At 38.1% G+C, this 13,028-nt stretch overlaps 1 protein-coding gene across 1 annotated transcript in view; it reads left to right on the forward strand.

Annotated features, from left to right (window-relative positions):
* Window positions 1-13,028, forward strand: part of pdgfrb (platelet-derived growth factor receptor, beta polypeptide) — a 32,804-nt gene that overhangs the window by 17,398 nt on the left and 2,378 nt on the right. The window contains exons 7-22 of the mRNA XM_023271688.3: window positions 1,144-1,324; window positions 2,086-2,201; window positions 2,353-2,476; window positions 2,628-2,839; window positions 3,142-3,236; window positions 3,361-3,493; window positions 5,199-5,303; window positions 5,586-5,696; window positions 8,133-8,289; window positions 8,489-8,655; window positions 9,123-9,235; window positions 10,013-10,135; window positions 10,330-10,441; window positions 11,177-11,276; window positions 11,382-11,487; window positions 12,099-12,394. Coding sequence (XP_023127456.2) covers window positions 1,144-1,324; window positions 2,086-2,201; window positions 2,353-2,476; window positions 2,628-2,839; window positions 3,142-3,236; window positions 3,361-3,493; window positions 5,199-5,303; window positions 5,586-5,696; window positions 8,133-8,289; window positions 8,489-8,655; window positions 9,123-9,235; window positions 10,013-10,135; window positions 10,330-10,441; window positions 11,177-11,276; window positions 11,382-11,487; window positions 12,099-12,394 — 2,251 coding nt within the window. The remainder of the gene's footprint in view (window positions 1-1,143; window positions 1,325-2,085; window positions 2,202-2,352; window positions 2,477-2,627; window positions 2,840-3,141; window positions 3,237-3,360; window positions 3,494-5,198; window positions 5,304-5,585; window positions 5,697-8,132; window positions 8,290-8,488; window positions 8,656-9,122; window positions 9,236-10,012; window positions 10,136-10,329; window positions 10,442-11,176; window positions 11,277-11,381; window positions 11,488-12,098; window positions 12,395-13,028) is intronic.

The following is a 13,028-nucleotide window of genomic DNA, read 5'->3' on the forward strand; positions in this document are numbered from 1 at the left end:
ATAGCAGCATTGAAAATAGACTGTATAACACACAAAAAATACATACAACATAAGAGCAAACCCTAAAATATATACAACATAAGAGCAATATACAATATGGAAATGGTTCGTGGTTAGAGACCTGCTCTACCTATGATTATTGCACATGAAATATGGATTGCACTGATAAGAATATTGCACTTGTGATATGTGATACTGTCATTCAGGGGGGAGGGAGAAGACATTTGATAGCTTGAGGATGAAAGCTGTTTTTGAGTCTGTTGGTTTTGACTCTAAGTGTCCTGTAACGTCTACCTGAGGGGAGGGGGGAGAAAAGAGAGTGTCCAGGGTGTGAGGGGTCTCTGGTGATTCCCCTGGCTTTCCTCTGAAGTCTGCCACTGTAAACGTCTCTGAGGAGGGGTAGTGTGGTCCCAGTCACCTGCTCTGCTGCTCTCACTACCTGTTGCAGGTCCTTCCTGTCCTCTGCAGTGCAGCAGGTGAACAACACTACAGTACAGTACTACACTACAGTAGGTCAGGAGGCTCTCAATGGTGGAGCGATAGAAGTTTATGAGCAGCTTTTGGGGGAGATGAGCCTGACAGCTTCCTGAGGAAGTACAGTCTCTGTTGGGACCTCCCCACCTGGTGTGAGGTGTGGGTGGACCATGTGAAGTCCTCAGAGATGTGGACCCAGAGGAACCTGGAGCTCTCCACCCTCTCTTCCTCCTCTCCATCAATGTAGAGGGTGGAGTGCTCGGTTTGCTTTGATCTTCTAAAGACCATTAGAAATGTATACTAAGAAGCAAAATGCTATGATAGTGTCAAATGTACTATGAATAAAAAATGTACTGAAAAATGCACAATAAAGAGTCAAATGTTAGCAATAAAAATATACACTGTCCTGTAAACAGCAGTGCAACATGTGTAAGTAATGCATATTTAATCATATTTAAATATGTCAGTATTGTTGTATCAGATTGATTTTACAGTCCCCAAGACTGTTAGGAAATTAATTATTGCAGGCTTAAGACTTGCATCAATACATTAAGCAAGAAGTAGTGTGTGAATTTCTGGATGATTTTATTTTTTATTCAACATAAACATGATACATTTGGTGCACTGTATGTCATATTGCTGATTGCTTATGTGTTTTCTGTTTTTTAGAAAGAGGATTTGTGGACGTGAAACCTGCTCAGCATCAAAATATTTCAGCCAAGCTCCAAGAGAACGTGGAGCTGAGAGTGGAGATCGAGGCCTACCCTCCTCCTCGGATTCGCTGGACCAAAGATGGCACCACCATCAAGGGAGACAAAATCATTGCAATCAGACAAGAGCATGAAATAAGGTAGAACATCCATGTGGGGTCTGTCTGGCATCACATGCTACAAAGCAGCTGAAGATGTTGATAGAATTAAACTTAAAATTAGCTCTGGACCTCTGATTGGGTGACAGTCTCCGCAGGCATCGAGCTGTTGTCAGTCATCACCAGATAAGGCCTCCGCAGAGAGAAACATGATCCTCTGTAGAGGGCAGGACTCCGTCATTCATCACACAGGAACCATAAACACAAAGTCCCTGTCACAATTGGCAAATGTCTTTCTGACAAAATCCTTTTTCAGTTTTCACATATGTTAAAAATCCCCCAAAATAAAGAAGGAATATCAACAGTTAAAGTCCTGATTTACAGAAAGAAACCTGCCTGTTAACAAACATCATGAGGCCTCTTACCGCAGATATATAAGAAAGAAAAACATCAAGTGTGACCACATATTTTATAGTAAACTTGAGAAAAAAAGTCGTTTTCTTAAACATTCTACTGAATTTGTTTTTAAGTTTGTTTGGACATTCGGAAGCCACTTAATATGTGGAGAAGAGAAAGCACAACTTGTTGTGCAGGATAACTTGTTGCATCATAAACTATATCTAGTCAAGTTCATGGCCTCTCCTGCCTGTTGTGTTGGATATAATCACTATCCCAGATTTCTCCAGACAAATATTTGGAGCTCTTACATGAAGTAGGAGAGAGAAAAGATCAATACAAGATTATGAGTAGTTCTGTATTTTAAAAAGTCCGTACATTTTGTTCATTTTTTCCTTCTCCCTCAGGTACGTCACTGTGCTCACCTTGGTGAGGGTGAGGACTGAGCAGAAAGGTCTCTACACTGTCCTTGTTACCAATGAAGACGACACAAAGCAAGTGACCTTTGACTTGGAAGTCCAAGGTGAGAAGAAACTTAGAAGTAATCCGGCTTGCAGGGTATTTTTTTGTGCATTTCGGCTCACTGTATGAAAGTAATAGAAAACAATGGAGGACAGATTCTTGTTTTTTCCCAGTCAGTGATGATTAATGGCTGCTGCACCCCCCGTGTTTAGTTCCCTCCCAGATTAAAGACCTGACCGACCACCATCTCCCAGGGAAGAGACACTTGGTGACCTGTGTAGCTGAGGGGGTCCCAACCCCGACCATCAAGTGGTACAGCTGTGACAGCATGCTCAAGTAAGTCACACCAACAACTATCCATCACTGAAGTGTCACACAGGGAACACTAGGGGGCTGACCATACACACACATTTATTTTAGCTGCAAAGTTACCGCTTTGACTTTACCCTCCACTGTTGCAGCTCTTGTGATTTCCCCCTTGGTGCAGGTGCAGCAACCAGACGGCTGTTTGGCAGCCGCTGACGCCAGAGCCGGAGGTTCTGAGCATCCAGACCAATGTGAGCTACAGCCAGTCACGAAAAACCAGCCAGGTGCGCAGCCAGGTGACCTTCCAGAAGCCCCAGCAGGTGACAGTTCGCTGTGAGACCAACAACACAGCAGGGCTCGTCGACAGAAGAGACATCAAACTGGTGTCCAGCAGTAGGTGTCACGTGAATTTCCAAAGTACATGTTTACATTTTTCACTGTGTAAAATGTACAGTTTGTGAGACTACACAAACACATAATACTAAAGTCTGAAAAGTTTATACTTCAGAGATACACTGCAAGAAGTAAGACTGGATGGTAGTATACCTGAACTTGAAATATGAGTCTCTCTATAACTTTATTTAGAAGATTATTGCAGATGTGTTTATATTCAAGGCTTATGTCTGCTGAGAATGGGAGACTCTTTGTCTGACATTATTTCTAATGGGGCTGATGTTCTACGTTGCCTGTTGCAGCTCTGTACTCCCAGGTGGCAGTATTGGCTGCTGTTCTCGCCTTAGTGGTCATCATGATCATGTCTATCATCATCCTCATCGCTGTATGGAGGAAGGTAGGACAAACTTGAGCATCTTTCTTGGATTTCTCTTCCCATTTAACATGTAAATGCAAAGTTTACTGAATAAAAATTGAAGTGATGTGCTCATGCGTTTTTTTTTCTTTTCTTGCGTTCTTAGAAACCTCGCTACGAGATCAGATGGAAAGTGATCGAGTCTGTGAGTCAGGACGGACATGAGTACATCTATGTGGACCCCATCCACCTTCCCTATGATCTGGCCTGGGAAATGCCCCGAGACAACCTGGTGCTGGGTGAGTCTTCCTGCAAGGAGGAGAAAGTGATGAAAATTGGAGTGCAGATTTAACAGAAGTGTGAGAAACTACTTATTGAGACTTGAAATTATTATAAAATGATAAATCATTTAACCTTGAAGACAACAAAATGTTATTTTTATCACAAATCATAAGGGGCTTTCTGCTCGACCGTCTCTGATTTGCTTGAAACCTTCTGAATATAAACTGTTTATATTCAAAATAGTATTTGTGAAATTTTAGATTGATGCATCAAATACATTCCTAGAACTTTTTTTAAAAAAAAAATGCCCGTTAATCCACTTTCTACCTTTTTTTTCCAGATTTGAACAACAGTATTTCAGAAACGATGAAAGATAAAAGCCTGAAATTTTCACTGTTGTTTCTCATTGTGTCATTGATTTATAATGTACAATATTGGACAAGTAATTGAATAAACTTTAATTTAAAAAAATTAAGGTGTCATGAAAAGTCACATCTGGGAGCACACAATAACAAAACAACAAGCATTTTGTAATAATATATATATATATATATATATATATATATGTATATATATATATATATATATATATATATATATATATATATATATATATATATATATATATATATATATATATATATATATATATATATATATATATATATATATATATATAAAAACTAAAATGAAATACTTTTAATTGAAATCAGTTGTTGCAAAAAACAAAAACAAGTTATTTTTGTTGAACTTTTATAATCTGGAGTTTCAAAGTAGTCCTCCAAATACTTTACTTTGGTTTCATTTTTTTTTTTTTTAATGTGTGAATTTTTTGAAATTGGTCTAAATATTTGATCATTTGCAATGGAATGACAACAAAAGCAAATGTGAAAGTAATCAGTTTATTAGAAATCTATCTACATTTCATAAATAGAATAACAAAGATTAATAATATTTGACTAAAACTCTTGGTCATCTGAATTTATATATGTGTTTAGGTACTAAACTGCTTCTGATTACTCTGTTCATTGTTGTTGTGTTTAGTTTATTAACTTCCTCAAATCATGTTTCATTTGACACGTCTATGAATGACAGACTTTGTTGTTCAAAAATGAATTATGTATTTTATTATTTCTTTTATAAATTGTTGAACAATTTATGAGGGTATTTATGTGCATTTTTTAGAATCTTGTGTCCTCAAGTGTAAAAAAAACCCCAACTGCATCCTCAAATGTGGTACAGACTTTCGTCTTTGTTAGTTGTGACTAAAACTTTGTCCCTATCATGTTTTATTTGTCTGTCTCAGTCTGTAGGCTGCTTGTTCCTCAGTTGAGAACAGACAGTTCAAACTGAAGCTATCACTGGGAATCTTTAGGGCCATGGGTGGTTTGGGTCTTCTGGGTACAGTCCCCCCTAGACTACTAAAGGAAGTTTGTTAAACTTGTTTTATTGGCTTCAATCCTATGTCATTTTTAAAGCTCCTTTGAAACTTTTATATCTGATGACATGCTGTTGGTAGTCAGCTGCTCCCCTTAATCACGACACTTCCCACGCATTCCTCGGCTCAAGAAAAATAATCTGCTATAAACAAGTTTCTCATCTCAGCTTCCTTGGGAAAAGAAATCTGCAAAACGCTAATATTTTAATGAATAGAGCAGCTCCTCCTTTCTTTTCAGGTCTAATGTGTGCTGCATTCAGACTCTGTCCCACTTTGTGTTTCAGGTCGCACTCTTGGATCAGGAGCATTTGGCAGAGTGGTCGAGGCAACTGCTTACGGTCTCACACATTCCCAGTCCAGCACAAAAGTGGCAGTGAAAATGTTGAAATGTAAGACACACAATGTAAAAACACAGCAGAAAGCCGTGTGCGTAATTTGTGTGAACGACACAGAGACCCCTGCATGGCTGTCAAATGTTGTGACATTGGTGCCATATTCCCGTGAGCCTGCTGAGCTTTAGTTTGGTCTCCAGCCTGATTCAAGCTTCAGCCTGCAGGTCACTGAACATTTTGGCAAGAACACAGTGTATCTTGTTCTCTGTGTTCTCAGTTTTCCTGTTCTACCTCTGTCTGCCCTACTTTTACACATCTTTCTCTCTCTCCTTCATCTAGCTACAGCCAGGAGGAGCGAGACTCAGGCACTCATGTCAGAGCTGAAGATCATGAGTCACCTTGGTCCTCACCTCAACATCGTGAACTTGCTGGGAGCGTGCACCAAACATGGTGAGCCCTGATGCTACACTGTGGTAAAACACACAAGGATTTTATCATTTCTCTACATATTAACAGTATATCAATGAAAACTGTACTGACTTTGGCTGAGGTGTGGGTAAATGCAACATGTGGGGCTTCAGTGACATTTGCTGCTTGTTTTGTTCTCTTTTTTTCCCTTTAATTATGAACTGAGGATACATTTGCCATCAGAACAATCTGTAAAGTAAATGTATGTAAAGTGATATAAGAACGGAAGCAAATCTGTTTCATTTCCGACCTCCCACTGACATTCATGCTCAAAGTCCTCCGACAGATGACAGATATTAGGTGTAGTGTAAGAATAATCAGCTTAAAAACATTTAACCCATTGATGCCTATTGTTGCGAATTCGCATCATACCACTTTCATTCAGACTGCAGTCGAGATAGAGTATCCATTCCCCTCATGCCAGTTTGTTCATATTCAATACGTACCTCGGAACCTTTTGCAAGCACTGGTTTCTCATAGAACCGGTAGGAGTGGGACCTAATTATCATACATCTGTTATTATTATTATTATATATCTGTTGTATGTGTAATAGATAAATTAACAATCTCCACTTATTTTAGCATCAGCTGTAAAGCAAAAACACACAAAAAATGTTTCTTTAGTTAATTGTAAATAAATTCAGGCGTCAAGGGGTTAACAGGTTGTTGACAGAGTTTTTTTTCTCAATCTAGTTTTAACCTTTATTGTTACTTTTAATCTTTTATTGTTAGGCTAAAGTGAGTACAGTTTTTTTTTTTTTAAATTATCTTTATTATATAATTCTGTTTACATTGAACTATGGATAGTGAGTCATGGATTTTGCTGGGTTTTAAACGATTGTTTAAAAAAGGACCATGTACAATATTAAACATAAATGTTACCATTTAATGTATTGCACCAGAGTTAGCTTTAAGCTAATTTCCATCTGCAACTATACTAATAACGCAGGTTTTTGTATAAAAAAAAAAGTCTATTCACTTGCACTGTTGCACGCATGAGTGGCATACAATTTGTTTTCCATCCGGTTCTACAAAGTAAAGCAGCAATAGAGGACCACTCTGCATCTAGTTAGATATGCTTTTTTAAAAAATCCAATATTTAGACCAAATGCCAATGAATTGATCAAATGATGATTTCATATCAGTTCATAAAGTAAAAATTTGAAATTTCTCATATTTTCTTGTCTTATTCAGCAGTAAACATCTTGTTTGCACTGTGGGGATAAAAGTATAAAAAAGAGATTTAATGTCATGCTAAGAGTTTTAAAAAATCAGCTGGAAATACTTTTAAAAGCCACTCTGTATATATTACAGAATATTAGTTGCTTTTAGTTCATGAAATGATTGAAAGCTAACCCAGCCCATGCAAATGATTTGTTTTTAAATTTATTTAAATCTCTGTAATGCAATTTAATAGCAATAGATAAAATACTAGTGCATCTCAAACAATCAGAATATCTGGATATTTTTTTCTAAGATGAATCAAAAAACATTTACAAAAGAGAAATGTCAAACTTCTGAACAGTATGTTTATTTATACACTCAGTACTTGGTGGAAACTTCTTACTGTGAATTACTGCATTATGAAATAATTTATTAACTCATAATTTATCCTACAAATGTATAAAAATGTAATGTTTTAGAATGTGAAGAATTTTCATTATACAGTCTTTAAATATATACATCTGACAAAAACATAAAAGCAGAGAGTAAATTGTTTGCTTCTGTCAAAATTGTGAACAAATAGTTTTTGAGCTATTTAATTAATGACAAATTCTCGAGCACTGAGTTAATTCACACATCCTAGTCAGGTATGGATTTAAAGGACAGATAGTGTGACCAGCATGCAGACACTCCTATAACCAGTGACTGACTATGAAAGTCCACCTTAAAATGCAGCTTTATTGAAATAACACAGATGACAAGAGAAAGGTGAGAACAGGCTGCTAGATGCTGGATGTCAGTTAGGGCATTAGTCAGCCACTTAAATTTCCACATCTCCTCAGTCTTGTCCCCCAAAATGTCCTTCAGCTTTGCCAAGTCCTTCAAGAGTACAGGGACAAGATTCCACAAGTAGCGTCATCAACCTCAGGAATTCTATGTGTCACCGATGTGTGACTCATTCCTGACTTGTGATTTCTGGTCCATGATCTCGATCTGCCCTTTATCATTTCCAGTAAAGTGCCTATTTGGTTGTTTCATCTGTTCTGTTGTCGAGATGGTGTGCTTTAGAACAACAAATACTTGTTCTTCTGTTTTTACAAGAATGGATAGAATTTTATTAAATAATTAACGCTTCATTTATGTTTTTGTTCGGCATGTTTGTGTTTGTGGAAAAAGTAAGTGTGCCCCTATAGCTTCCTACAGTGCTTTTAGGGAAAACTTCAGATGAAACTTTTCTTCCCTTTCTCCTATCAGGCCCTCTGTACTTGATAACCGAGTACTGTCGCTATGGCGACCTGGTGGACTACCTGCACAGGAACAAGCACACCTTCCTGCAGTATTACGCTGAGAAGAACCAAGATGACGGCTGCCTCATCTCCAGAGGAAGCACCCCTCTGAGTCAGAGAAAGGGGTGAGAGGAGCAAATAAAATGCATTCAGAGCCACACAAAGGAGCATTTTGTATGAAGAGACATGCTCTTTTATTGATACTGAATTCTCTGCTGTCACATAACAACAGATGAGCATTTTTCTCATCATAACTTCTCACATGACAAAGCAGCACAAATGGTCAGATTAGCGCATTTTTTCACACTTAACGTATCCTTCCAGGTATGTCTCTTTCGGAAGTGAGAGTGATGGAGGATACATGGACATGAGCAAAGACGAGCCCTCAGTCTACGTCCCCATGCAGGAGCAGATAGACACCATCAAATATGCAGACATCCAGTCCTCTCCATACGAGTCCCCCTACCAGCAGGACCTCTATCAGGAACAAGGTTTGATTTATAGACTCCTAAGCACAGACAATAATTCATTTTAATAGCATTATAAAAGCAAATAAGCATGGCAGTTCATCATGATGAACGCAGGAAGCACAGAAGAATAAGATAAGCATGTTTGTAGAAAATGATGTAAGGTGGCATCTGCTCGCTGTTCAAAGGGGAGGAACTCTGCGTTACTTACTGAAAAGCATTGCTTTTAACCAGTGAACTTGGAAAAAGGGCACTTCATAAAAAGATAAACCGTTTTAGCTTCACCAATCAATGAAATACAATTTTCTTTTTGATCAAAGACCACAGAGACAATATACAGATAAATATTAGCCCATTTGATGAGCAGACCTTCATTTTAGCCCATGCAGTCACAGGACAGCCAGAATTTCCCCACAACAACAAGAAGACAATGTCCTCATTCTTTAGACACTCAACATCCTCTTTTCTTGTCTCCTTGTCGCCTCGCACAGGTGAAAACAGATTGGACCTGGTGATCAGTGACTCTCCCAGTCTCACCTACGATGATCTTTTGGGTTTCAGCTACCAAGTGGCACAGGGGATGGAGTTCCTCGCCTCCAAGAATGTAGGATATTGAAAAAAATGTTTCACACTATCTAGCTGGTGACTCAAGACTTTAGACAAACAAATATTTAGGCTTGCCAATGAAATTTCACAATGTGACGGATAACCCCCTTAAACATTACTCATTTTTGACAGTTTGGTCAATATTTGTGCAATGCTTTTGTCACTGAAATAGGAAATGCTCTTTTAAGATACAGTAAGATAAGTTTCTATTGTTATGTTGAATACAATCATATTTATTTCCCCCCCTATGGTTGTTGTCTTTGAAAATCTGGGAAATAAAGTACATTGATCTCATGTAATCTCTTGCATATGTGATAATTACCCTCAGGTAGATGCTTCAGATCCATCAAATAACAGACCAACAGAGTAAAAAACAGCTTCTACCCCAGAACCATAAGAGAACTGAACTCTGTCAAACACTCACACTAACTGTCTGGACCTGATTACCTGCTAATTATCTATGCATTTTGATATATAAAATAGAGTATAAACATACTCTATTCTGTTCTAATTATTAGCGTAGGTTAGCTTAGCTTAAGATAAAGAACTGAAAAAGGGAAAAAACAGCCAGTCTGACTCTGTCCAAATGTAAATCCACCTGTTACAGAAAGTCTCTTTTGCTTAATCCATATGAGAACTGAAGTGTAAAAACAACAATTTGTGATAGGTTGTGTGATAGGTTGTGTGTGGTTTTGGAAGTTTCTGCTGTTTGTGTGGTCGCTTCATGATGAAGTCTTTCACATAATCTCCACTCATTTACTATTTTCCACCATAGTGTGTCCATCGAGATCTGGCTGCCAGGAACGTGTTGATCTGTGAGGGCAAGCTGGTGAAGATTTGTGACTTTGGCCTTGCGAGAGACATCATGCATGATTCCAATTACATCTCTAAAGGCAGCGTAAGTAGCAAAATCGTGGCACAGATCAAGGATGAGAGAGCAATCTGTTGAGTCTGAATGCATTTGTAGCACAACATCAGCTTCCTCTTGCAGAAGTAGCAGAGACTTTTAAACTTTTCACCCTGCTGACCGTCAGATGATTCTAAAGGGCTCTTTACTTCCTACAATGGCCTGTTTTTTCCCCTCTCTTTCAGACCTTCCTGCCTCTAAAGTGGATGGCACCAGAAAGTATTTTCCATAATCTGTACACCACCCTGAGTGATGTGTGGTCATACGGCATTCTTCTTTGGGAGATTTTCACACTAGGTCAGTCCAAGCAAGCACATATTTACACCCATAAACAGACAAAATGTAACTGACAAACCGCATATTGTGCAAGGGTTCATCTTCTGTAACGGATTATATGGATCACGTGTTTCTGAACAACTTTGACCTGCTTTCAATTCAACTATCAATCAACTATATTTCCATGTGTCTAAAATGACGGTAAATGAGAATTTGCATTAGTGCAAATTTTAAACTCAATGTGTGATTGCAAGTATACACAAGTTTGTTTGTTCGTTCATATGAGGTCAAAATCTCTTTTTGATAAACGCTCTTCCCACTATTTTTTGAAAATACCATGAAAACAAAGAGGACAGTTTACAGTGTAAGTGGCATAAGCCTGAATAGTGGAAAACAAACTGACAATCCGTCCTCTGTATGTAACAACCAAAGATGCTCTGTGCTTTAAGGTCTCACTGTGACATTCACTGGATATTTTGGTTCCAGTTGTATTACAGATCTGGGTCAGAACAACTTACTTTATAACACAAGAAAGACAGATCCAATAATTAGTCAGTGTGGTCTTCTTGGATAGTGATGAATAAGATTAATTTAAGGAGGAAATTGCTTGTAGGTTAAGATAGGGTTATGGTGTGCACATGATTTCAGATTATTAACTTAGTCCAGGCTACATTTATCTTAAACTGAGATCTAACTTGGATTTCTAGCCTGTGTTCTGATTTCTAGCTTCTGAATTATTTAAAATGCTTTCTGCAGGAGGAACCCCGTACCCTGATTTGCCCATGAATGAACTATTCTACAGTGCTTTGAAGAGAGGCTACCGAATGGCCAAACCTGCCCATGCCTCTGATGAAGTGTGAGTCTCACCGTCACTCTGCAATGTTGATGCTTTTCCAGCAACTCCTCACTTCCAACATGAAACATAAGAAATTAATTCAATTTTTTGTTTCTTATATTATAGTTATGAAATCATGAAGAAGTGCTGGGATGAAAAGTTTGAGAAGAGGCCTGAGTTCTCCTTCCTGGTCCACAGTGTGGGGAACATGCTGGCTGACACCTATAAAAAGGTATTTCATCTGTTCCCTTGTATTTCAATTTCAATGCTTTTTGTTGTATTTTTGCTTCATCAAAAATTCAATCACAAACAATAAACTTTTTAATAAGCTGAACTCATCTCACAGCTATAGTTATTAGTCTCTCTGCAGGATCACATTTTATACAAAAATGTGCAGTACTAAAACACAGAATACACTTCCATTAGATTAAACGTCTCGACAATGTTGGAAATGAAAAGGTAAGACTTACATCGCTATAAAATGATTCTTATATCTTAAAGCATTAAATGAAAGATCCTCTTCCAGTAGATGCGACTTGTCCATTTTACTGACAATGTTTTGGTGCTGAATGTTTAAAAATAAAGTACATAATAAATATTATATATATTGTAATTTGTTTAGCCATCCATGTTAAAAAAGGATGCTTATTTTGGACAGCGGCCCTTTTTTGCTCTTGTTTAAGTGTGTTGCAGCCTTATTGATGGGACGCCATGAAAATCCATTGGAGACAATTCACATATTAGACACACTGTTCATCAATTTGACTTATAACTCAACTTAAAAACTCATCAGACACTTTGCCACATTACTCTGATCATTAAACCTCTGTTTCCTGACAACAGAGATACAGCCAAGTGAACGACAACTTCCTGAAGAGTGATCACCCCGCAGTCGCTCGCACCAAACCCAGACTCTCCTCGCCCTTTCCCATTGCCAGCCCAGTCTTCAGCTCCCCAGCTCCCATTACCCTGTTCTCCTCCCCCCCGGATCTCTACAGCCAGAGCCTGAGGCCCGGAGACTTCAGGCGTGAGGTGGAGGCACAGGAGGTCATGGCTTCATACAACGAGTACATCATTCCCATCCCAGACCCGAAGCCAGAGGAGGTTTTCACTGATGTACCGTCAGAAAGCCCTGCAAGGTAAAAATATAGGGCCGCTAAAAAGATGCTGCAGATGTGTGGTATATGCATGAGAAAGAGGGATACAAGAGCAGTTTTTTCCTGCCTCACTCCTACTCATCCAGATGTTGAGCTCAGACAATAGCTGTATTATGTGGATGTTCATGGAGGTGTGTTTTTATAGCATGTATAAACATGCAGCAAAGCAAAGGCTTTAAATGAGAGAAAAAAATGTAAAATTCAATTATTTTCACTTATATTTTTCAAGGATTTTTTTTCATAACTCATTATGAAGTTAATCATATTTCCTTTTTTATTTTTTATTTTTATTTTTTCTGTTAAAAAATTTTGCCACCCTTGTATATATTGTAAATAAAGCTGCTGTAACAATGTAAATTTCCCCTGGAGTGGGGAGAAATAAAGAACTTTATCTTATCTTATCTTATCTTATCTTTGTGTTGAAATAGCTGTCTGTCAGTTTGGGATTATTGCAGGGTCCAAATCAGTGTTTTGAGTTTTGGCAGTGGCCTGATTCTTTTGCTTATGTTTGATTCACAAGTTCTACTCTTTAACTCTGTGGTTAGATGATCTATCACTTACTTGTAAAAGAAAACAGAGACAAACTGTTGGTGGAAGGTCACAGATGGATTTCTGT

Source organism: Amphiprion ocellaris, chromosome 13, assembly GCF_022539595.1.
Source record: "Amphiprion ocellaris isolate individual 3 ecotype Okinawa chromosome 13, ASM2253959v1, whole genome shotgun sequence".
Lineage (NCBI taxonomy): Eukaryota > Metazoa > Chordata > Actinopteri > Pomacentridae > Amphiprion > Amphiprion ocellaris.